General features: G+C 31.1%; 1 protein-coding gene across 2 annotated transcripts in view; it reads left to right on the top strand.

Moving 5' to 3' along the window:
• Positions 1-25,124, top strand: part of LOC118200448 (protein scribble homolog) — a 187,756-nt gene extending 162,632 nt beyond the window's left edge. Inside the window, exons 37-39 of one of the 2 annotated variants that reach the window (XM_085811973.1) lie at positions 2,642-2,748; positions 14,451-14,514; positions 20,741-25,124. In XM_085811973.1, coding sequence (XP_085668099.1) covers positions 2,642-2,748; positions 14,451-14,482 — 139 coding nt within the window. In that variant the 3' untranslated portion in view covers positions 14,483-14,514; positions 20,741-25,124. Of the gene's footprint in view, positions 1-2,641; positions 2,749-12,200; positions 12,518-14,450; positions 14,515-20,740 lie in introns of those variants that run through there. The other variant, XM_085811972.1, reaches the window with a different exon arrangement.
• Positions 25,125-27,218: the final 2,094 nt, after the last annotated feature.

The following is a 27,218-nucleotide window of genomic DNA, read 5'->3' as shown; positions in this document are numbered from 1 at the left end:
CTTCATGTTCTGCCCCACCCTTTCCATTTTGTGTTCCTGCTGAATTCAAATTACATGCCTGTAATTTTATAAAGTATTACTTATGTTTTTATATGCATGCAGTTGATAAAAATTTATTTTGAGATTATTTGTCCATTTCCATATAATGCTTCATTCAAGTTTTTATTTAGTAAATTGTTAAGTGAAATTTTTAATATCGGATAATTATGAGTTGCAAATAAAGAACAGACTACAGTCAAACGTCGTTAATCCGGACTCATCGGGACTTCGGCGATTCCGGATTATCGATTTTTCCGGATTATAGATCATCAGTTTAAATCTCGTAAGATGGCATGCAGAAATTCTAAAATTAAAAATATGAAACCGTAATTTATGAAATAAAGAACAATTTTAATCTAAAGGGTATCAAAATTCGCAAAAAGAAAAAGCTTTATATTTATTTGTTTACTTTATTAAACATTTCTTTTAATGTCAGTTGTTTAAGTTTTGCTTCATTTCATGTGATAATACTTTCTCTTTAATTCTATTAAACAGACATAATTTCTTGTTCAGTTACAAAGTTCCGCTGTTCTCAAGTCCTATAATTGCTGTGTCGAGAACACAGACTAATTTGTCAATCAAAATTTTTTCGTTTTCACTAACCTCTGTTAATTTCTTCGCTATCGGAAACGAATTATAATGACGAGGAACTTGTTTTAAATCATATCAAAGACGGAGCACATTGAGATGAAATACTAATTTGGTAAGGAATTATAAGCCAAATAAAATAAAAACATCTGCTCTGAAGATAAGGATAGTGCTGACAGATCAACTTCCAATTCATTACGCGCCCGCAGCGGCGTTCCCCCCGCCGAGCAGCGTGAAATTGATATAAACAGATTTCGGATTTTCAAAACATAATTTCGCTTTAGATCCTTTACATATTAACAAATATATATCGGAAATTCTATTTGATATAATCGAAAGTTTAAGGTTACTTTTATAAAATTGCTCTTACAGTCTGCAAAAAATAATAAGCCGGATCCAATTCGAAAATTACAGAACAACGCAATCATCAACATTAACTGAAATAGATAATTAGATAATTTTAGCTTATACGTCCATTATACATAAAACGCGAACGCGAAAACGTATTCTGCACTTGCGCACACTCATATGCGCAGTCGTAAAAGGTCTTACGCCAACGCGGCGCATGCGCAGAAAGTTTTTAATTTTGAGGTCCGGATTATAGATCATTCCGAATTATGGGTGTCCGAATTAACGACTTTTGACTGTATTATTTTTTCTGGAAATGGATTATAAAATGTTTTGTTTTAAAAATTCCTGTATTGAATATTTGCAGGTTTATCAGTTGAAATTAAAATTCCCTCCTCCCTTTAAGCATCACAGCTTAATTATCTCTCATATAAAATCATTAGGTTTTCTTACTGTATAGCACATTAACATCATATAGTTTTAAATTGATCTATTTTATTGTACCTTCTTCATAAAATATATTTAGTAATCGAGTACACAATGTGAAATGTTCAAATTATTTTTTAAATGGAAATATATTTCAAATTTATTTTTAAATGCTACTGAATTACATATTACTGAGAACTGAACTTATTTATCTTTATGTCAAATAGAGTATGATAGAATATTACTTGATTATGTATCCTCTAGTTATTGCTATTCATTCGTAATGATATTGTATTTATTAATCATAAAAACTGGTTCAAGTAATTTTAAGTATCATAATTTGTTATAAGCATAAAAAGTAAAATTTTTAAGCTATTTATTTCAGTATAATTTATCATCTGTAAATACTGAATTTCAAAGACAATTGGCATAAAATGGATATTATTAAAATGTATTCTTCAGAAGATTATTTCTGTTCCTCTTTTAACATTTTTTTAAAGATTTCTCTGTTTACTCTTTTCTTGTTTGCTTGGCTTTCGCTAATATTTATTTTATTAATTTATGTAGGGTGACTCTGAAAAAATGGGGAAAACTTTACGGGTGACAGAACACAGTTATACAAACAATATTTGTCATAGAAAATTTCGACGAAATGCAAATAGTGACCCGCTAGGTGGTTGTAAATGGTATAAAAAGGGTCAGTCCGACGGCATTTTCTATCCTGTGTTGCCGAGAGGATGGCTGGCTATATAAACTATGGAATTTCCAGGTTGGTGGATTGGTCAAAATGGTCCCATCGATTGGCTATCAAGATCATTGGATCTCTTGTGTATTAGACTTTTTCATGTGGGTCCATATGAAAAGCCTAATGTACGAGTGCCCTGTTGAAATCAATATGGGTATAATCGCCATGATCACCATTGTTGCTGAATATCAATTCTGGAAATGCCTGGTGTCTTCGCAAATGTGTGTCAGTCCCTGTCCCATAGGTCTAAAGATTAAAACCACCTTTTAACTTCTCACTGCTTGCATTCTGACCATATGTTATATGACAAATATTGATTGTATACCTGTGTTTTATCCCCCCTATAACTTTTAATAGATTAAACCTGGAAATCTTTTAAAATTTCCATGAGTACTTATGACTAAGTTGTCACTTAGTTAAGTTGTTATTGTGATATGGTTTTTAATCAAAAATATATCTAAGCATTATTTAAAACAAGACATTTAACTTTGTCAGGTTAAAATCATTAGAAGAAGATGCAGTTAAAGCCCAGATTGTCATCACTAGAGCACAGGAATTGGCAGAGGCAAGGTCTTTAGAAGATGCTGATGGACACTCAGAAAGTATGTTAAATTGTTCATGTTTTTCATAATAATAATTCTTTAACTATAAAGCATCTTAAGAAAAATATCGTGTTCTGTTGTAGGAAGGAAAAACTCATATCAGTTTAAGGATTTTATTTTTTTCAAAAAAACGTTTTGTATAATGCAAGGGGGGAAAAGTACTTAATCCTTAAAGGTTAGCCATATGCATTCATGTTCAAAATTAAGAAAATTCACAAATTATGTCTGTTTGCTCAAAAAAATGAAGCAAAGGTACTAATTATGCTGCTGAAGAATTAAGCAAATATTAAAAGTTGAATATCTAAGTGTACATGTGCGTTTCTGCAGAGCTGTGATTCTGGAGGAGATAAGAGTGGACGAGGGTTTTTTTGGCAGTTTGTGTGCAAATTCATGACATTCAGCATGTTCTTTGCAAGAGTTGAATAAATTTTGTAAAGTATCAGGCAAAATGGGTAGCCATGGAGAATTATCAGTAGATTGGAGGCAGGTCAGTCACAAGTGCAATGGCTACAGAGTTAAATGCAATCAGGGTTGCCACGCTACCGGGAAAGCCGGAAAATCAGAGAATTCGGAAATTGACCAAAAAATTCAGGGAAAAGTCAGGGAATTTAAGTGTTTTAGTCAAAATCTGGGAAATTCAGGGAATTTCATACAACAATCCTGCCAAAAAAGGCGAGTTTTGCGCCGACGTTGGAAGAGATCACTTTTTTGGGGAATTGTGTGTCACGTGAGTGTCATTCGGGCAGCTGGCATGGAGCCTATTTTCGCAGCTCCAATTTGATTGTCTTTTAGAAAGGCAAAGCAAGTTTCCCGCAACTTTTGGTTTCCAGTAACCTTGAGAGTCGCATTTGCAGTGCATGAACTAAAGAAAGTACCTGTCGTCGTATAAAACAAAATGGGTTTAATCCTAATATACGGTACCATGAAGGTTAGAATAAAAAAATATGTATTGTAAAGAGGGAAAACTTCTCTGTAACAGACGTGGCTCTGTTCCATCATAGAAGGAAACATGCGCGATATATCTGTCGCCAAAGCTCAAAACCGGTGTCGAAGTTCGAAGGTCACGTTATCAAGAATTCATAAAATGAATATCGTTTAAAATTTCTTTAAGCTCTAAAGGAAAAGAAAATATTTTTTGGCGCAAGTAAATTAATTCATGGGTTAGTTATTTTGAGGGGGGGGGAACTACGAAAATCCGTTTTTAAAATTATTGCGAAAAATCCAAGAAAAAACGTTCTTTGATAAAACATTTCTTGGATTTTTCGCAATAATTTAAAAATGGATTTTCATAGTTTTCTTTTTTGTCAAAGAACGTTTCTTCTTAACACATGTTTCTCAATTTCCTGTACACATCGCGGAAAGGGAAATTCTGGCCGCCAGGTTCCGTCACCAAATCCCTTGGCAAATTTTCCCTCCGCTTTCTAGCGGCGTAATAGCATTTACATGTATGGAACCTTTTCTTCTTTACATAGACGTTCTTTGGTTAGAATAATCTCCATGTATGGTACAGCGGGATTTGGCGACATGGTGATGAGCAGTAAACGGGTCATTTTGTTCTGGGCGACAATTTTCAAAATCATGCGAAGGCCGTACCGTATACTAGGATTTTACCGCAAAATCTTTTTTTGTTTCTTTTCTTTTTGATAAATACCTTGTCATTTTGCAGTAAAATAAAAAAATAGTAATCAGTCATCTAGGCTAACTATATTCGCTAAAATATCGTTGATTATTCTAATTCAATTTTTAAGTAATTATCTTTATTTTTATGTTATTTATATCATTTAATGTTGCTTCTTCCCTCTAAATTTATTTATCATTAGTAAATAATATTTCCAAATTTCAGGAAATTTTCTCTGGCTTAATCCTGAAATTAATTCTAGCAGTATGATGACATCACGAAATTTAATGCACATATTTTTTCCTTATGTATGCTGCGAAATAAATATAAAATACCTCAATTTAGTAAAAAAATATCATTAAATAGATTTCTTTCTTTCATTTAGCTGCAGAATGTCTGCAAAAAAAAAACCTTATTTTATTCCAGATTGGGCAGATTCTAATCTCAATCTTCAGTGGAGAAAACAACTCCTATTATAATTATATTTGTGTTTTCAAGTGTTAAGGTGCCTTTTAAGAAGACACCTCACACAAATTAAATTTACCTAAAATCTAACCTAACTTTTAGCACTGCGTTGTGATTTATAAGAACCAGATTAGCCTCATGTTGAACTGGTGATGATCATGAGTAATAATTAAATAAAACGTACAATTGTTATCTAATGTATATATCTTAAATCTTATTAAGTTTCTTAAGTGGAAAAGTAAGCAAAGTTATCAAACAAAGTGTACCAAGAATAATTAAGAATAAATGTCCTCTGGGATTTATTGAATAATTAAGTGAATTTGCTACACGGTACAAGTAATACCATAATTAATTTACCTCTTAGCACAGCCAACGTACATTACGCAGATAGACTGGAATTTCGAGGAATTTCATTCTCCTGTTTGAGTGGCAACCCTGTGCAATGTCCACTGTTGTCTATAGTTTGTACAAACAGTTTCAAGACACTAAATCTATATCAAGAAGACCTGGACAAAGTTGACCAAGATCCAAAATAGCGAATGAGGATTGTTATTTGGCACATTCAGGGTGCATTCAAAGCTTAGTGAGTATGTAAAGTCCCGCTAACAGCAGCACAAAAGAGAGAGCATTTAACATGGTGCGGATGACATGTGCCTTGGACCAGACTTAAGCTATGCATATGTGGGCAGTGATAAATTAGAATGTAACATTTTTATGGAAAATTAAGGGTTTTTTTTTTTTTTTTTTTTAAATTCTGATATAATATAGAATATAAATAAAGGGTGCCATATTTACTATCCACAGATTTTTCAAGTGTACTTGAACTTGTTTCTTAACATAGTTGCCTGTTCTTTGTGTACCTTTACTGTATACCTTACATAAGAGAACTGAGGCCAGGGAACTTGGCTGCTTCTTAATACTATCCATCAGCTGCTCATTACTCTTAAATCACTTTTATCTTTGTAAAAGAATGATAGTATCTGGTGCGAGATCCAACCTGTAAGGAAGGTAATCGAATACTTCCCATCGAAACTGCAGGAGCAGTCTATGCATGCATGTGAATGTGTATAGACTTGCATTGTTGCACAGAGTGATTGCCTGACATCAGCATGCCATCCTGCTTGTTATGAATTCCCTGCCAATATTTTGAAGGATTTTACCATGTCCTCATTGATGGTTGTACCTGGTACCTTAACCCTCCAAGTGGCAAGCTGTACATATATGTTCAAAAATATATTTTGTGATACCTTTAGGTACACAGACTTGCATTTAGAAATATGTTCCGACAGCTAAGATAAGGAAGGATTGGAAAAATAGGAGCCAAGAAAGAAAGTGGGAGGATTAAAAAAAAAAAAAAAAAAAAACTTTTATTTGTAGTCTGTTTGGGAAATTTAGAGCTTTAGGGCCAAACCCTTGGCTGATTTGAGTGTGAAAGCCTCTCATCACAAATTCTGTCAAAGCTCTCCTTGTAGTCCCAGAAGACTATAACTGTTACCTGTTATTCTTGAATAGGCCAGGAGTAAATCGGTCGAGACAACCAAACAGGGCTTGACAACTACAGAGAACCTGTCAGGATTATCAGAGCCTCTGCAATGGTTCCAGCACTGTGGTAGAGACTGCACTTAAGCCACTCTGTTGGCGACAAATGGTTTCCATTGTTTAGAAGATCCTTTCAACCAATGAAAGACGGTTTGAGAGTCGCTCCAGAAGAAAATTTGTTTCGCGAAATGAGGAAAGAGACCTTATAAATAATTTCCTAAACATGCAGCGAGGAGTGCTGCCATTAACTGTAATCTTGCAAGAGTCAAAGTTTTTAAAGGAGCAACTTTACCTTTTGACATTATAAAGCTCACTTTAATTTGGCCATTGCAATTCATGTACTTTAGGAGCCTTGGGACTGCCGTCACAAAACACATGAAGAGAAACTCCATTTATTTCTGCACTCTCAAAAAGCATTCTTTCAATAGATAGGGATTCAAGTTCACAAAGTTCAGAACACCAGGTTCTCCATTTATTTTGTAAGTCACTTGGCAAATCTTCATCCCATTGTAGACCACATTCCCACATCTCTTGTAGAAGAATTTTCACAGTGATTACAAAGGGACTAATCAGTCCACATGGATCAAATATCTTTGAAGTAACTCTCAAAATGTGTCGCTTGGTTATTCTGACATCAATGGAATCCCTAGCATCTCTTAAATCTAATTTAATTTTATCCTCAATCGGATCCTACTTCAATCTCAAGGAACCTGTTCCTTGCCCGAAATCAGCATTTTAGTCATATCTATTTTTATTCCAAAGTTTATACAATTCTGGACAATTAGCTTTTAATTTCCTCAAATGAAATCCTGCGGCTTTCAATATCTCTATTGCCATAGAAGTCAAATGATAAGCATCGTGAACGGTATTGGCTCCATAACACAGATCATCAACATAAAAAAAGGAATTTAACATGTCATAACATTTTGGATGATGTTCTGTAAATTTCTTAATGTGAAATTTCAAAATGCAAACCAAGGAAAATGGCGAAGTGGTTAAACCAAATGGGAGCCAATTTAAATGAAGTGTTTCAGTTGAATTAATCACCTACATCTTCGGGAAACCACGAAAATTTAAGATATTTTCTATCTTCCTCAGCAATCTCTATCATAAGAAAGACTTTCTCTAAATCTCCACAAAATGCAACTTGATTTTCCCGAAATTTAAGAATTCTATCCAATAAATTTGCATAAAGATTTACTCCCGATTCTAGACACTCATTTAGAGACTTATTATTTTCAGTTGCGTTGCTGCTATAGTCATAAACAATTCTGACTCGAGTTGTTTCCTTGTCATCCCTAATTACCACTCTGTGGGGCATATAATATCCTGAATTTTTATTTTCATTAACACATTTTCCCACAATCTGACATTCTTAATTGATCCGATATAATTTGTTTATACTGGTTATAAAATTCTTGATTTTTACTTAGTTTTCGCTTTAACGAATCAAAACTCTTTTTTGCAACCTCATAATTAGAATTTAACCCAACTGCGTGTCCCATGTTTTCCTTCCACATCAATCTGCAAATGTACCTTTCCCCTTTAAATTCCAGAGAATTTTCAAATTTTTCAATCAATTGATTGTCCCTGTCAGAAAAGTTTTGCTTGTGTGATTGAAATTCTTCTATTTCCCCAAATTTTCTCAAATCACGTGAATTGGAAGAAGAGTCCATGACTAAACAAACATTTTCATAATTATTACTCAATTTATTAATTCCTTCCACTCCTGCTAGTAACCAATCGAAACAAGAATTTATCGCAGTAATGTTTTCATTTAACTTTACTCTCTCGTCATAAACAACTTCCCAAAATGAATCACACCCTATAAGTATTTCCATCTGACAGTTGCCAGAATATCACAACACCAATGAAATGACACCGTTTTCTTTCTCTTGTGCTATTTTGTCTCCGAAAGCAAAAATAGCTATCCTTTCGTAGCGAATTGGCTTTAATTTTGATTCCTTAACTAACCGAGAAGAAATAACACTTCGATGACTGCCATTGTCTAAAATAACATTAGTTAAAACCCATTTTTTTATCAAAACAGACTAAAACTGTACAGGTTTGTAAAAAGGGCTTATTTTTGATACATATATTACTATGAGATACGAATATAATCTTAACATTCTTATTAGATTTATATTGTGAGTCATTCAAACCAGTTTCCCTTTCCACTTGCTTCCCACAACCTCGAAGCATTAATGAGGTTATTTCTTCTACAAACTGACTCATGATGAAATTTGCTTAAACAATTTTTACACAGTATTTTTGCGTTAAATTTGCGAGACAGGTGATATTTTTTTAAAACAACACCAGCACTTACCTTCAGTCTTTAGCTTTTTTATTTTTTGTTCTACATCCAACTTTTTGCAACTTACGGAAGCGTGATAACCGTCACAGAATAAACAAACTTTTTTTTTGTGTGTGTATTTAACGCAGAAGCGATTGATATATTTTTAGGCTTTGAATAGTTTTTTTGATAAGTTTGATAATTTTGAGAAAAGGACTGTTTTGTTTCGTAACTTTTGGGAGGACTCGTTACAGTTTCGCCAATTTCTAATAATTTAGCCATGTAAGAATTTATAATGGAATCAGTTCTACCATACCTTTGTTTGAAAAGCTCAAGACATGAGTCATAGTTTTTCTCATTTAATTCAAAACCCACAACAACATTATATGCAGCATCAGAAAGAAGGGATTTAAAATACTGAAATTTTAAGTGAATTATTTGAACATTTGAACCAATTGCACTATCAAAACAGTTTAAGAATTCCAAAAATTTGCTTAGAATCACCAGAGAATCGTGAAATTTCTAACTTTGGTAATTTGAAAGCCCTAAAGGTGGTTTCTGAAACACTGGATGTGTTAAGAACTGAAGAAATCTGCTGAACATTTTCTGCAGCTAATTCTTTAATTTTGCTCTTTAGTTTAATCTTGGCAGACAATATTTTATCATCGTATTCTTCCGAACCTTTTAATTCACTTTTAAATTTTTCTGGTTCGTCTATGAGTGCGTCCACCTCTAAGTCATGGCTTTTCAAAATCTGCTTGCTCCTTCGTCTCTAATAGTTCCAGTAATTCTGATAATGAACTTAAGTCTTCGGCAGCTTCATCGAGCTTCTGTACTCGATTAACTAATTTAGTAACACTAGCACAAACATGACTTCTTTTTTCAATTATTTTCGAAAGCTTATCCTTATTAACTCAGAATTTGTAAGTTCAAAAGATCTTACCTTCGCAGTCCGTCATGCAGAAATGTTACATATCCAAAAGCGTACGTGAAGTATCCAAGCTTCTCAATTATAATCGAGCAATGATGACTAAGTACTTCCGATATTCCACATTCGCGGACAAGATTCATCAATTTTGCATCTAATGGTTCTGTGTGTCTAAAGGTGTATCAAATACTAATAAAACTAATGCTTTCGAAAATACTAATAAAATTTATTTATAAGAAATATGTAAGAATTAAGTAGCTGAAGATACAGTTACATTTATTAGACATCTTTGCCTTCCATGTACATCCTTAGAATCCAGCCTGCCACTGACTATTGGAACATACATGTATCCGCCTGCCACTGGCTACTGGAACGTCACAGCGCCCTCTAGCCAAATGGCACGGGAAATACATAGCATGGGGTCCCTAAGTATGGAATTCAGAATTTAATTGATAGGAGAATAAACAACCCAAAAGTTAAATTTCTGTAAAATACATGCAATTTTATAGCTAATTGATGGACAGAAAGGAATAACAACAGACTTCTTATAATCTCTTAAAACAAGAGTGTGCTTTTTGATGTGTTGAGACGAGAATTTTTTAACTGCTTGGTTAATAATGTTGGGTGAAAAGAAAACACAAACGAAAGAGCTATAATGTGCGAAATTTATTCTAACCCGAACATTATCATTTCAAAGGCTGACAAAAGTGGCCAAATAATCATCATAGGCAAGAACACTTACTTTGATGGTGTCACTAAACTTTTAAATGAAGGATCATATAATATGATCCCTAAAGACCCTTCACCTTTGGACCTCTCAAAAATAAAAACTGCAATCAAATCGTCACAAATCATTTCAACCAACTTAAAAAGTCTCTTATCCCATCTGTTGTGAATTGTGCCATATTATATGCTCTTCCCAAAATTTATAAAAGTGGTATTCTTTTCCACACTCCTGTATCAAATTTAGGCACTACCTCATACCCATTAGCTAAATACTTAGTTTCTAGATTTTCAGTTCTATTAGATAATAACATTTACACCATAAAAATTCAATAGAGTTTGTAAAAAAAGTTAAAAGCCTCCAGGAAATTTACTCTTAGTTTCTGTGGATGTAAAATCATTATTCACCAGTGTTCCAATGGAGGGTGCGTTAGGATATCTAGAAACCAGACTTCATGGATTTCATCTCTCCTGCATCAAAATTGATGAGCTCATTTCCCTTACACAAATCTGTTTGAAACAAATGCATTTTGTTTTCTAGAATAAGTATTACAAGCAAAGTGAGGGATTAGCCATGGGAAGCCTTCTTAGTCATATCCTAGTTCATATCTACATGCATTATTATGAATCAAAATTATTTAAAACTTTAACCCATTAACCGCCAAAACTACAAGGAATGTTTCTTTTCTCATGAAAATAATAACAAATATTAAATTAAGCATTTATAACATAAATTTACATTGAAAATAAAATTTAAAAAAATGCTCTTATCTGTGGAAAAAGCGAGTGTCACGTTCGCTTAACGTCAGCGGAATTAAACTACGGATGTTTAGTGAGTAGGATTGTACTTGTGTGATGTTTCTTTTGAGTGGAGCACAGGATTACTTTTTAGCTGTATAATGTTTTATAAATAAACAAATCACTTGTAATTAATGTAATATTAAAATATAGCTTGTATTTCTTTTACAAATACAGATTATTTCAATTGAAAGATTCAAGCATGAAAAGCTTGATTACAATCATCATGTAAAGCGACATTACATACTTTGCATTTATAAACAATCTTCTATGGTACTCTTTACAACAAAGTCTTTTGTTATCAACGGACTTTACGATAAAATGTCTACCATCTCCATGCAATGGTTTTTGAATGCTGAATTTACTAGGTCTTCCTGTTGCTGATCTATTTCTAGCTTATTCTACACTCTCAATAGAAGTTTGCAAAAGGAATAATGCATTCTCGCGTCCCCTGGACCTCGCAACTTTACTTTCCTCACAAATCCTATCACCGTAGCAGAATTTATCAATTATCAGAAGAGGAAAAAAGCCCCAGGGGACGATGGAATCACAAATATTGCTCTGAAGACTCTTCCCATCAACGCCATCACCTGTCTCACTAAAATTATCAACAGCATCCTGTTTATTTTGTTTTTATTTCGGAAAGATTCACCTCCAGTCTATTATGGCGGGAAGGCGCTATTTATCAGATGAAGAATACCCTCGTATGATTAAAGAACCATTTACTAATGCAAATGAGTGTGATGATTAAATTTCTAAAGAGATAGAAAGTGATACTTCTCCATGCTACAAGATTTACCACAGTCTTCATTTTAAATTTTTTTACTTCTTACTGTAAATATTCTTTATTGTGTTGTTTTATTAATTTTAAACTTTATTGATGGATTTTATCAATTAAAACGTTGGAATAATTTGAATAGTGCTTCCGAAAATTATTTTACAAGATAAGCAATTTTTTAAGTATATTTTCATGTAAAATAAAGAAAAAAAATGTTATTAAGTGCCAATTATAACATATATAAGAGCTCAAGTAACAATCTAAAATGATACCAAAAATTATGATGCTAGAAGTGAAACTTTTTTTTTAGAATATAAAATTAGGCTTAGCGATGCAGAACTTCCTTCCTGTATGGTGACTGCCAACGATTCCCTTCCGTCCCGCATGAGCGTCTTAAACAAAGGTGCACCATCGCAAAAAGATTAAGGAAATTATGTTTTAGTTTTCTTGTTTCATCAATAGATGGCGCCAGTGGCTTAACTCCTGTCCAGCCATTCTTATCACTATATCTTATCTCCTTCATTTGCTCTTTGTCAGCACAGGATGATGGTTCTGTAAAACCATCGAAACTAGTCCTGTGAAAATTTGCAAATATAATGCTGATTTTTGTTATTTGAATTCTAAATTAATAAACTGCCATCACTTTGTATTTTCTCGAAATGAAAGAATAAAGTGGAACTTTTATATTCAATGTTATTTTCTACATCTTGATGTGCATTTCTGTCATTTATCAAAAATTAATGTTATTGTAAAAATTAGAACTACTCTTATATGCACCCTCAAGTCTCGCCAAAGATTTTTGGCAAGAAGCTCCTTGCTGCCATATTACTATCTAAATTTTTTATCTACATTTTGAACTTTAAGCCTAAAATGCCTCCAAAAACGTGTTTTTCGCATATGCAAAAACCACGTTTTGAACACACAATTTAAACTAAAAATCCGAAACAAAAACAAAAAATTTAGATAGCAAAAATGTAAAGTTTTAACCAAAAATATTTGACGAGAATCCATGTACACAGGGATATGTTTTAACTTAAAAAAACATCTACGAATTGCAAAATATAAGCAGCGAAGAAATCTACGAACTACGCACACCTCGCTTTAATAAATTAACATAACAACAATAAATTTCAAAGAATACCATGTACACAGCATTATTCTGTTTAAACTTTTAAAAAAATCTACAAATTGCGCAATTTAGGCAACGAACGAATCTACGAACTACTCACACCTTGCTTTAATAAATTAACATAACAACAATAAATTTCAAAGAATACCATGTACACAGTGTTATGTTTCAACTTAAAAAAATCTATGAATTGCACAATCTAGACACTATGCACTAATCAACAAAATAAACTAAAATAACTAAAATAAATTTCAAACAATTCAAAAAAACAACAATAAGAACAGAAATTCATACTAAAAAACAATGAACATAACATTCTACAAAATAAGAACAAGAATAAAATAAAATGCACTTACCATGCATTAATGCTTTTTCGAACAGCAGAAATGCCAATTTCATACCGCCTTTAACATGCCACCACATAATCACTATCGTATATTTATGACAGCCAGACACATCCAGAAAATTCATACTATAGTTCACAAATAAATAAAATCACAAATCCCTACTTCTATCATGCACAGCCACTAAAAATAATCTCCCAGACCCTCTTTCCACTCCTCCAAACTCCCACTGCCCCTCAACAGGATGGCTACAATGATATTTCCTTTTGCCGAAATTCAATTCAATAACTTCCACCATTTTATCTTTCCCCCTATCTTCTAAGACACAAACACCAACCAACGAGCTCCAGCAAAAGATTTTTCAATGTTAACAGGTTTGCCATACAACATGCAATCGCGCCAAAAACTAGTGCAGAACACATATCGCCACATTTGGTGAAATTAGGGCATATATCAGAGTTGTACCTAGAAATTAGACTTTTTATGAATATTTTAAATTCATAATTAATGTATTTTTTTAATTTAAAAAAAGCACTTTTTGAAAACAAATATGAATTCTAGAAGACTGTTAATCATGTCTTTTATTTTACATTTAACATTAAATAACCAAATTGTATATTTATGACTGATTTGGAAATATTCAGTATCATCTGCTCCGTTTTTTATAGCAAATTAATGATTTTACACTAATAAAGTTGCTTCTAATAATTGTGTATATCTTCATCTTTCAAAAAAAGTAGCGGGCAATACTAATATTTTTGTCTCTAAGTATAATTAACTCATTAAGCATAGCTGTGCATTAAATTAAAATTTTAATGTAAAAAATCAAAGTTATTTGTGTATTTTAATATGTTTTCTAGATAATGAAGTTCAGTTGAAATATAGAAATTAGAATTATGTGAGAAATAACTTTTTGTGTTATAACAGTAAAGAAATGGAAAAAATTCGTTAAATTTGGATACATTTTATATTGAATTTCTTCGTTTGTCCACTACAAAAACCTATTTTTGTATGTTTCTTTTTTCTCCCCCTTGATGAAAAGATAAAATGAAGTATGGAGAAGAAAATTTTGTTTTTGTATTTTCAGGTAATCTCAATCATTGTACAAAATTCACTTGAGGAGAGGCCATTTGAAAAAAAAAAAAAATAATGTAAGTTTAAATCTTTGTAAAATTTTTTATACCTAAATAAAGTGTTATTACTACCACTTTGTTAAGAAAATCATGTCCTAATAAGGTGTTAGAAGTTGCCTATCAATGTGGCATAAAATATATTTTATCTTACTTTCTTCTAAATCCTTTCAAATATAAACAAATAAACAAATGTATAAAAAAAAGTCATTAAAAAACAATATGCATTTCAGAATAGTATCTGTATATTTTTCAGTTGCTACAAAATTATTAACTGCATATTTACTAGTTATGTTCTTAAGTTCCTTTCTGTGATTTCATTTTTATTACAAACAGAATCTTAGCCTTTGAATATTAGGTATTACCTTTTATACAATTCATATAGTTAATAAAAATTATGTCTAATGATAATATTATGGACTTTGGTTACAAAATTTTGATTTCATACTAGAATACTGTTAAAAAATCTTAACTGATGCTAATAAAATTTTATAGCAGCATATATGTGTTAATTTGTTAACTATTACAGGGTTCATGCAGTCCTTAACAGTCCTTAAGTTTTTTGGAATCCATTTTTAGTCCTTAAAAGTCCTTAATTTTGACTAAAATCTGCAGAAAGTTCTTAATTTTAATCATGTGAAATTTCTGTCTATTTTTACGACTGCCTTTTTTAGTGTGAATTAGCAATTTGGATAGACTTTGGTTATAAAAGTTTTGATTTCGTACTAGAATACTGTTAAAAAAAATCTTAACTGATGCTAATAAAATTTTATAGCAACATGTATGTATTAATTTGTAAACTATTACAGGGTACATACGGTCCTTAAGAGTTCCTTAAGTTTTTTGGAATCTATTTTTGGTCCTTGAAGTCCTTAATTTTTGACTAAAATCGTCAGAAGGTCCTTAATTTTAATCATGTGAAATTTCTGTCTATTTTTATGACTGCCTTTTTGAGTATGAATTTGAAGGTATAGTTTTTGCGATTCACTGATAAATATGGTTATTTGAATGGATTATGATTTGTTCCTATTTCCAACATAAATGGTGGGATACTCGAGTTTCTGAGCAAGAAGTGAAACAAGTATTTCAAAATTATTTCACTTTTTCTAATCTTAAACAACTTTCCGCTTTTGGGGATGTGATTTCTTTCATTGAAAGCTATAAATTCGGCGACTTATCAACATTTTGGTGATTTTTAAGGTCAGTTTTTATAGAAAATTTTTAATTCCAAGCTTTGGGGATTTTTCGATGATTTTTTTTAAACATTGTAACATTGATAAATTTCATTAAAATAATAGTAATATATTGAAATTATATTTAAAAAATAACATATTAATTAAAAATATCTTTTTAATTTTTTCATGATAATAGTTTTCTCATGTAATTGTCTCAAAATATTCAGAATTCTCAGAATATGCATCAGTATTCTCTATAAAATTAATTTTACACTTTTTCCTTTTTTTTTTTTTTTTTTTTTTTTTTTTTTTTTTTTTTTTTTTTAATATTTCTGGCTGTTTGTTGTTACAAAATTTTTAGGGCTAATTTTTCTTTGGGACATCAGACATTGCAACTTGAAGGATGCAACTTGGAAAATTTAGAAGGATTTGAAGGCAAGATTTATAGATTCACAATTCCAAAAGATTCTAGAGAATGTGACAAAATGAAAAATGTCTCTATGGTATTATCATATAATGGGTGTTTTTTACAGAAAATTTGCAATGAATTTCTTACTTTTTGGAAAACATCTGGAAGATCAATGAAAACATAATATTTGAATGTTTTACTTCTGATACTAGAATCTTTTTCTTAACATGTTTATCTTCCCTTTATTTTCTACTTTTTACTAGACACAAGCATGGAAAATATCAAAAATGTTTCTAATCTTATCACATATACAGGCATTATAGAAAGGAATTTTTTTATTAATAAAAAAAATTGAAAACTGACAATTTAAAAGATTCATGTCTTAGTGCACCATACACAGGTCTGACACTAGGCATTTTTCCACCTGGTGCAATCACATGGAATATTAAACTTATCTCTGTAGGTCCTAAATTTTGCTGACTAGTGCCTTTCTGAATTCTGCTTCCAATGTCTGCTCTAAATTCTAAAAGTTTTGACATTTCTAGATTTCGTTGCTCAGTGTGTCACTAAATTCTAAAAATTCTGCCATACCAGCTCTGTAACTGGCCCTTACCATATATGTTTCATATTTCTTCCGATTGTTCATAATACTAAAGAAATAAAATTAGCAGTTTTTTCTATACGTTCTAATGAAAAGGAAGCGTGTTGAAGAAAAAAAACCAAATGCATACAGAGAAAGAAAATATATATACGGGTATTATTATGTAAATTACTCAGTTGTTTATAATTTCAGCCTTTATATAATTTCCCATTTCTATTTCCTTCCCAGAATGCAAATCACTTAGGCAGTTTTTAAACTGAGATTTTTGGTGTGTAAGACAGAATGTGTTTTTAATCTCCCCTTCCTCGCTGCATTAGTTCGTGCCAGCTCTGATAATTTGTAACTTTTTGTCATTGCATTACTGCTGCTGACATTTGAATTTGTTATGATGATAGAGTAACTGAGCCAGCTTAAATTAAAATTAAATTGTATAGTCTTTGACCACTAGTCCACATTTTTTTATTTGAATTTGACTGTTCTTGTTTAATTACATCACAACAAAATGCAATTGATTTGGTTAGCATAAGAACATGCCTTTAAGTTCTTTTTAAAGAAGAGGCTTATTTAAACCTTTGTCTGACTTTGTAGTTACTTTGAGACGTAGTGATAACTTGCTTCACGTTGTTGGGGGGTTTTTGGACTACTTAATTCTTACCAGATCAAGTAAACCTTCATAGGTACATTGTGGAGAGGTTAACAAGTTAGGAGATAAAGCATGCAGAAACTAGTGAGATTGAGACAAAATTTCTAATTCTTAGAAAAGATACTTAAAGAGAAGGAAACCGATATGCATTAGCCAAAATGTCTGGTCAGGCTTCAAATTAAAAAGACACGTAAATATTTTGTTGAGTGTTGTTACTACAAAACTTAAATGTTTTGTAATGTATCCTAATATTGTTTAACCCCTTCGCGCCGACTGTCACGTCTACGTGCCAGCAACGAACACACTCACCTCCCGGCCAACACGCAGGCGTGACAGAGCATTTTCCCATTTACTACCGACTGTCACGTATTTGTGCCAGTACCTTAGAACGTTTTTCAAACTATAATTTCTGCCACAAGATGGCACTGTATGTCCATATGGTTTCAGATACATGTACATTAGACCTTCTACTCGAAATGAGAGAAGCATGACTCACATACACGTGTTTTTGATTATATAAACAAAAGGGGAACTAAATGTTTCCAAATGGCGTGATTTATTACGTCTCTTTAAATCACACTTTATTCGCATGTAGTAGTTGTTTATTGTAAGTAGAAGTTTTATATGCGCTAAAGCGTTGAGTATTTCGGTTTGCAGTTCAGTTTTTAGAAAATAATTAGATCTTGTTAAACGTGAATTATTTCTTTTTTTACCGTTGCAATGTCAAAGCATCGAAAATGTTTAACAGAGCATGAAATAGCAGAAATGATGCAAAATATTTCAGATATTGATTCTGAAATTCTGATATTGATTCTGAAAGATTAATTGAAAGACATTTTCCAAAACTTTGTTCGGAAGAGACTGATAAGAAAATGAGACGACGATGCTTCGTTTGTTCACATTCCCGAAAAATCCTCCAAAACGGCAAATGAGTTATTACGAGTGCAAGGAATGTAACGTAGGACTGTGTGTAGATCCCTGTTTTCAAATTTTTCATACGAAAAGAGAATTTTAAGTACTATATTTAGTTTTCAGATGTATAATGTTAAAAGTCATAAAATGGTGAGTAATTAAAATAAAATGTGTAAAATATGCATTTAAACAAGAAATAAGGTAATTAAAGTATATATATATAAAAATATCTATAAAGCATAAGCCGTTTAAATACTCTATAGAGCATTATTAAACAATGTGTTGATACTTCGGAAACTTCATGGATTTAGGCTTAGTAGCAAAAAAGCTCCCGGCCCTGGAGAGACGCTCGCGTAAGACACTGCCGGCCTCCGCAATAAGCGCGCGTTTTCGCTACCCGGCTCGAAGGGCTTAAGAATCAATGACATAAATTTAATGTATTGTAAAGTGTGAAATTTTATTAGATTGTGATTTTAATAGGGCTTTTTAACAATATTGTTGAAAAATAAGTACAATTTAATAGTGCTCATGTAAATCCAGAATGACTAAGATTATCTACTACCTAATTTAATTATTTATAATTAACTTCTTACCCTTAAAATTATCTCTGCATATTAAAGCGAGTTATTGCTTTTCATTAATCCTTAGCGTGGTACAAGATAAAACACGAAAATGTAAAAATTCATGTAAAACTAATTCTTCGTATCTAATGAGACCTAAAATAATACAAAACAACTTAGTGTCACCTCTGGTGCTTTAGTGGCTTATTGGAACCTTAAAATATATTAACTGGGTTACAACCCCTGGAACTCTACACGGAACTACAACACTAAATGCAACAGACAGAGTCCAATTAACTTTCAAAACTTGCCAACTGTGCCCACATCAGGCCTTTCAGTTTTGTTCTGATCAGCAGGTCTCTCTCTAGGCAATGAGCAGCGGTGACAACAGTCAGTCTTTTGTTATAAATCATTCTGATTATGATTTTACTTCTCATTTTAACCTATGACGCTTGACATAAAATATACCTGCTATTTACTAAACGTCTAGATTGAGCAAGTAATGAGACATTAAAAAAAATCAACATGAAAGTAACTATTAGTAAAACGTAAATAAAATGTCACTTATCTTCTTTCAAATATGCCGAACTATTATAAGTGTAAAATATTTAATGCTATTTAATAAATTTAAAAAAGTATTTTGTATGCTCAAACTTCTTAATAATTATGTTATGTTTAAAAATAATGCATCCTACTTAGCAATCTATTTTATTCAGGCATATATAATATTTTGATTGAATTTATTAATTTTCTATTTGATCATAGGTCCTTAATTTTTTTCATTAATCGTCCTTAAAAGTACTTAATTTCCCTGTGCAGAAATGTGTACGAATCCTGTATTAAAGCTGTATTCAGAGAGTGATGCGTGTGGGTATTATTTTTACTTAAGCAAAGTGAAATGCGAAGTTTGAAACTTTAATACTAACAATTATTATTTTTTTTCTCTTATACAAAAAATATAACATCTGTGAAGCTTTTATTACTTTTCTAAATACCTTGGTGAAGTTTTACTTCATTGCAAACACCAGAAGTTTATAAAACATCATGTCAGTGATATGAAAGATGTAGAATTGCTTTAGGAGTATGTATGTATTCTACCAATGACTTTGAATGCAGATGTCCTGTCTGTTATATGAAGATTCTTGAAAAAGTTTAGAAATGAATGCTATAACTCATTCTTACATTTCACAATTCAAAAGATAGTCATAAGAACTTAAGTTAGGAAGTTGATTGAACATTTAGAACCATCTGTCTTTCCAGTGTATGCACACCTTCTCTTTCTTCCTCACTTCACAGTGAATATGCTGTTTTTGTTCCTTTTGTGTTTTACTAGGAGTCTGTGAAGCAGAAGTTTAATGACTGTGCACTTGATTTATTTTTAAGACTGAGCAATTTACTTGGAACTGATGATAAACAATATTTGTAGTCCATTCCAGATCACCTATAATTAAATTCCAGTGTTTGTGGATAAGAACAGTTCCCAAACACTGTGACATCATCTGCTATCATTCATTTTATCCCTTTCGCGTTTATCATAAACCAAGTTGACCATTGAATGCAAATATTTCAAGCTATCTTATGCAAGTACAGTGTACTAGATCTGTGCAAAAAGCACTTAATTGATGTTTCCTTTTTATTGCACTCTTTGGGGTATTTTGCTGTACCAAATGCTGTCCCATGTGAGTCATTGGATTCATATGCTGTTTAGCTTAAATGCTTCAAGTGTTGAGATTTGAGTAGGAAGATCGAATTGCATTTTTTGTGATTTTTATATTTAAAAACTATTTTGAAATGGTAAACTCTTTATGGTATTAAGAGTGTTATCTTATCTGAAGTCTTCAAATTGCAAGTTTTTTTGTGTTGGTTGGAAAGAGAATGTGTAAACTATTGCAGTACCAATAAGAATTATTGATTTGTTACGTATATCTTTTTCTTTCTTAATTACAGGGTCAACATCAGCTTCCTGAAGAGAAATGTTCATCATTTGAATTCATATTTCAAATGACCGATTACATTTCTTGAAAGTGGAGATTTCATAGAAATTAATAGTTTGCTGAACGTTCATATATGCTGGAAACTAATGTATATGAAGAGGTTATCAAATAAGCTGGAAGCCATTATGTATGCTGAAAGTCATTGCATAAGAATAGGTCTTGGACTTTTGTGGAATCTTCTGCTCCAAAACATTATAAGCATGGTGAAAACTCATTAGTGTCGAGCTTAGCCAAAATGTTTCATTATTTTATCTATAAATATTTTTCTGTTTGTTGTATAGCCTGGATAAAAATCACATATTTATATTTCATTGTTAACAAATGAATATTTTTAAGTGATGTGTGCAGTCAGAATTGAAAATTTTCCTCTGCATAAATTCCCACCTTGTAAATTTTAAACATGCATTTTAAGGCATTGGTGAAGTGGTGGATACTGTTACTGAATGTAATCTATGTAGTTTTTATAAAACGATTTGTAATTTGGTATTTTTTGCAGAAAACTTACGGTTGTGGGTTTAAAGTATATATAAATAGTACCCGAGCTGTGATTCATTAATACTAGAATAAAGACTTTAATGGAATTTGATGTTATGGCTTAAAAGTGCTGTTTTATATTTAAAAAAATAACTTTCAAGTTTAAAACTATTTTAAATTAAATTGTTTTCTTTCTGAATGAATTGTGAGAGCCAAAAGCTGTTATACTACATAAGCTACATAAAGGTTGCTAGGAATAATCACAGTTGTAAATTAATGTAATGCAATATTTTTAGTTGTTATACATTATAATGCATTTTCCTATTCAAAACTGAAATTTTGTGAACATTAATAATGAATATTTAAATCTGATTCTGTATTATGCGAGTTTTTGCTTGTAAATTTTGCATAATGCTTATGAGAAACTCATTGAATATTGTGTCATTCAAACTGTATGCTAATAATATTTTAATTAAAAATTTTGCTAACTTAATAATTTATATTTATAATTATATCCAAATGTATTGTCACATTACAAATTAGCCAATTGGTGAATCCTTGAAGCTTAGAATTATCGTTATTGATTTTTAAGAAGCTGTTCTGTCTGGTGAGAAATATATCCCTTAGCCCTTTTTCTAAATTTATGCTTCAAAAGTTCTTTTTTTTTTTTTTTTTAATTATTTGAATTTTATTGAATTAAAAAATATATTAGTAATACTGCCCCTTCTTCCAAGATTTATTAACTTGATTAAGGGACTCAATCTGAGAAAATTTGTAGTTATGCAAATATAGTTTTTCATGGAAACTGTTTCAAAGGAATTGTATTTGCTATGATTTTAAGTAGGTGTGTATCTTATTTTTAATTAGATTGATAAATTAGCTAAAATTTGATTTGGAAAAAATCTGTCCAAGTATCACAGTTGGAAATAGCAAATTTTTATGATTAAAAATAGGTCTGTGTTTGTCCTTTTATTATTGGTGATGGATAATAAATATTTTAAAAATATCAGGAGTAAATTTTGTTTGTGGTAATAAGAAGATACAGTAGTATTTTTTGTGTTCTCTGATTATCTGCACCTCCAATTTCAATATTCAATGTAATAGCCGTATTTTTGAGTATACATGCTATAATAGCCAACTAAACAAATTTTACTGGCTATGAATGTATACATATAATCATAGTTTCACTAATCTGCGTACTCAGTTGGCCCTACAAATTTTAGTTTTTTCCAAAAGAATTTCATTTTTGTTATAAAACTTTATTATTTTTTTTTAACATCATGAGTGTGCTGTAAAAATATCCGAACCAATGTTTTTTGCTAGTTTACAATTTCATCAATCAGTTGGCAATTTTTAGTAGGGGTGCAGATAATTTCAAAGTACGATATTTTTTATTTGGTAGTGGTAAGAAATGGTTTTAGTTTTTGTTGCTAGTCATGTGGTAAATAAACTTGCCATTCTAATAATTCAGTACTTTCAGAATTTTTATTTTGTTTCGTTTTTCTGGTAGAAAACAGAACTTTTCCTTTTTATATTGTTTTTACTGGTGTTAGTGCCAAAATTTTTACATATTGCTATCAGAAGTATCTATCTGTGCTAAGGATTGCTTTATTTTTACTATTGTTTTGACTGTTTAAAATGCTAAATAAGAAAGTCACAGATTGGCTAGTTTATATCATTATTGTTACATGTAGAAAAGCAGTGGAAAATTGGAAGAATAATTCAAATTGAAATGATGTCATCCTGTTTTTTGTATGCATTTTAATTATTTATTGTTAAAATTACTTCCATTTATATTAGTTAAAAGCTATAGATTTATGTGTAAATTGAATAATACTTTTATTTTAATAATTTTTAATCTGTCTTAAAAATGTTCATATATTCAATCTGGCAAAATGTTGTATTTAGTGAAAACTTAAAGGTTACATTAATGTGAAATAAATACAGAAATGTCTTCATAATCAAAATCATTATATTTGCACAATATTCTTCAGTGTTGCAACCCAAAATGTCATCGAATCATTTCCTATTTCTAGTTTTGTAAGTTGAGAAGCTATCCCACAACAATTATTGATCTGTGAGAAATATTTTAGAATCGTAAAAAAACTAGATGTATTACTTATTTGCTTCACTTATTAAAATGTGCGTTAAAATATCTTGAACCATATTTATTGTTTACGAAGGAAATTTTAAAAAAAAAAAAAAATTACAAATTACATCTAACTTCTTGTTTTATTATTTAGTTTTATTTAACAAATTTTTATCTCAATATTTACATGACTGAAATAATTAATGTTTCTTACTAAGCAAAAAATCACCACATGTTTTTGTTGAGACATTGGTTGAATCATTTTATTAGGTGACTTTCTGAAACAATTTAACAGTTTAATATAAATCTGCTGTTATAGCTGTAAAAGATTCTGAAAGTGAATTTGGAAATAAATTTGGTAAAAAAATTTAATAAGAATAATAATTTATGATAATTATGTTGATGTAAGTTCCTTGAGACCTTGGTAATTTAATTTTTTAATTATATCATGGAAGATATTTTCATGCATTTAAATATGATACTAGATGAAGAAAAACATTTCTTAAAAAATAAATAAATAAAGGAATTCTGTGCATAGAAGACAGTTATATTGTATATCCTTAACAGCTGAGAAACCAACATAAATATGAAATAAATTACCTAAATGGTATGATCTTAATGTAATTTATTTTTTTTATGGTGAAATGATGATATAAATAAAATATATCTTTCAATGTTTTAAACTTCAGGATTTGAGAAATTGCCAGCTTTAATATTTTCAAGCACACTGCTGCAGCACTGTCATCAACATTAATTGTCAGCATTTTCTATGCAACCCTTTTTTACCTCTTCATTAACAAGGGTAAATCTAGTATTAGAATTGTAAACATTTTCCAGACCAGCTTTATTTTGGTGGACCTGTGTAGTGCCGTTTGCTCACCTGTTGTGGACGCTTGCCTCCTTACCGGGCGCTCTCTTACTTGATAGTGGCAGATGTAAAGCAAAACTGAGTAACTTATGGTCAATAGAAGGTGCCCCCATCCTCCGTCAACAATCATCAGCCCTGAAGTGCTTTGCTGTAACAAAACAATCCAAACCTGGCTCAGAGATACTCATATTTGTTGGTATTGTTTTGTAAAATATAACCTTTTGTTACTCTGTTTTTTTTTTTTTTTTTTTTTTTTTTTTTTTTAATACTTTGGTTGGTTGGCATAAAAAAAGACTCATAAATTGTGTTGATGCCAAGAATTTAATTAATTAAAAAAAGTTAAAAGTGAGATTCCTAATGGCTGTAAAATACAGATGTAAAGTACATGTTTATAAAGAATGTTCTTTAGTTTTGATTAATGTCAAATAATTTATAAATCATAATCAGCATTTTTAAAGCTACTGTTCTTTATCTTAAAATTCTAATATTATTTCATACACAAACATTTGATTAATTGTATGCCATATTCATTTTTCAAAAAAGGGATGCTTTCAAATATAGTTCTTTCGTAAAGTTTTTCTAGTTTAAACTTCATGATAAAAGAACTTGTTGGATCTGTTACAGAAGATATTTGTTGACTGATAGCAAAACTGATATTGCCCATAAATAATTTTTAAGTATTATTTGCATTGTTGCAGTGGAGGATGATTGCCTAGCACATTTTGAGCATTTTTTTGGAATTGTAATTATGCCATGTAGAATTTTATTATGAATTATATGTAAATATAGATTTAACATTGATATTTAAGTTACTTCATGCATTTTACAAATTTTGTTTTGAACAAAATCATGTCATGTAAAATTTTAAAAGTATTTATGTGACCAAAATAAATATTTTTATTTTCATGATAGTTTTATACTTATTTATGTGGGGAAAATTAATAGGAAATTTAACCTATGTACATTTATGTTTTTGTTTACTTACAAGTTTATGCATTAGTGTCATGTCCTTTAATCATGCCTATGCATTGCATAAACTTGGCATACAAGTTCTATTGCTGGGTGTCACGTAAGCTTGCTCAAGCAGATAAGAATAGAGGTTGTTTGGGCCTACATTAATCTGCTCAAATATCAAACGCAACAACAAAATTGTGGACCGGATCGTCACTTGTGATAAAAAGTGGATCTACTTCAACAAATACAGACCGAAAAGGGGGTTGGTCTGCACCCGTTGAGCCTGTTGGAAGCGTTGCAAAGCACAATTTGATTAACAAAAAGATCATGCTTTATGTCTGATGGGATTGCCATGGTATCCACAAAGAGTATCTGGAAAAAAGTAAAATCCTTGACAATAAAATGTATGGTGAGATGCTAGTCTATGTTGATGCTGCTATCAAGGAAAAACATCGAGCTGAGTTCTACCGCAAAAAGATAATGTTCCATCAAGATAATGCAAGACATGTGTCTGCATTCAACAGCTGGACTCTGTATGAATTCTTATGGGTTCTTTTGCTACACTCTCCATATAACTTGGACATTGCTCCTTTGGACTTCTACCTTTTTTCACACCTGTAGCTACATTTTGCTGGTTCTGTCATCACATCCAAAATGAGGGCGATCTTTGGTAAATGTTTACAACTCGGTGCCCCTTGTTTTTCGATTCTTTTTTGACGCTAAGGTCAGCGCCAGGAAGGCACAGTTTAAAGATAGCCGCTACACAAAACCAAAATAAGAAGTCAAAAAATTGCAAAAACTCTGTGTCTATGTGCACATCGATCTGTTTTCACTTTAAAAAAATCCTAGAATTTCACAAACAAAGCATTGTGCACTGCCTTAAATTTATCCATGTACACATCAATCTATTTTCATTTTAATAAAATCAGGAAGCTAAAATAAAGTTAAAACTATCATGGTCAGAAGTGAGGTTTCATCACCAAAACTTTTAAAAAATTGTCGCTAATCGAAGGGGCACCCAATTCTACCCTAAAGCCTGATCTTTTTTTGGACTCACGACCACCAAGTTTCTGGGCAAAGGCTTTGAAAAACTACCAAAACACTGGCAGAAAATCATAGATTTTGGAGGTCTTACTACCAACACTAAAGACATTGCTTTCATTCCTCCTAACTTTATTAAGAATGCTTTTTTGGTAGAAAACTTTCGTTACAACCAGATACATGTATCAGTAATGCAGTTCGATATATTGTTAGCATTGTTGCCAACCCAAAATGAATTTTCATCATGTCTTCTGATGTTTAATTTTAGCCCCTTATTTTACCACCAAGTTTTGTCTTTTCGCCCAATAAATTACATAATGAAGCCCTGACCAATATGACCATGTGAGATGTAAGGCAAAGAATGCAAAAGCAGGTTTCTTATTTAGAATATAAATAAATGTATAAAGAAGAATTTTTTTTCTCTGTATTCATTTGTTTGTGCCCTAATGTTTTAAATTTGCAATTAGCTGTTAACTAATTTTATTATTTTGGATTAGTTGTTAATTATTTTTATCACTTAAAATATTTTGATAAATAAAAGCATTTTTTCTCTTCTCAGGATATTATTAGCATAAAGTTTTAAGAAAATTATAAAATGAATTAATAAAGTAAAATTAAATGCATAAAATTTAGAAAACCTAATTAAGTACTAAAATATTTTTCATCAAAATCACATTATAAATAGTGTAAACCAAATGGTGTATTTTAAAACAAACTTAAATCAATTTGGCATTCTCTTGATATCTTGTCACCGTATTTTGTCTCGTTTACGAAAGCCCTCTTGAATGAATTCCAATACACGGAGTAACTGGTGTACCGTGGAGTGTTCAAGGCAGAAGCCAAATTGTTCCGGGATTATTAAATTTCGATCACAGCAGAATTCATTTAAGCGTTTAAGTAAAACAAATTCATATATTTTTGAGAGAGATAAGAGGCTAATAGGCCTGTAGTTGGCGGGGAGATTTAAATTTTGACCCGGTTTTGGAATAGGAATGACTGCAGCAA

This window comes from Stegodyphus dumicola, chromosome 2 (genome assembly GCF_044657685.1).
Source record: "Stegodyphus dumicola isolate Sdum_Otavi_A_Nest chromosome 2, ASM4465768v1".
Lineage (NCBI taxonomy): Eukaryota > Metazoa > Arthropoda > Arachnida > Araneae > Eresidae > Stegodyphus > Stegodyphus dumicola.
The sequence above is the reverse complement of the archived record's forward strand: the minus strand, read 5'-3'. Positions and strand labels throughout refer to the sequence as shown.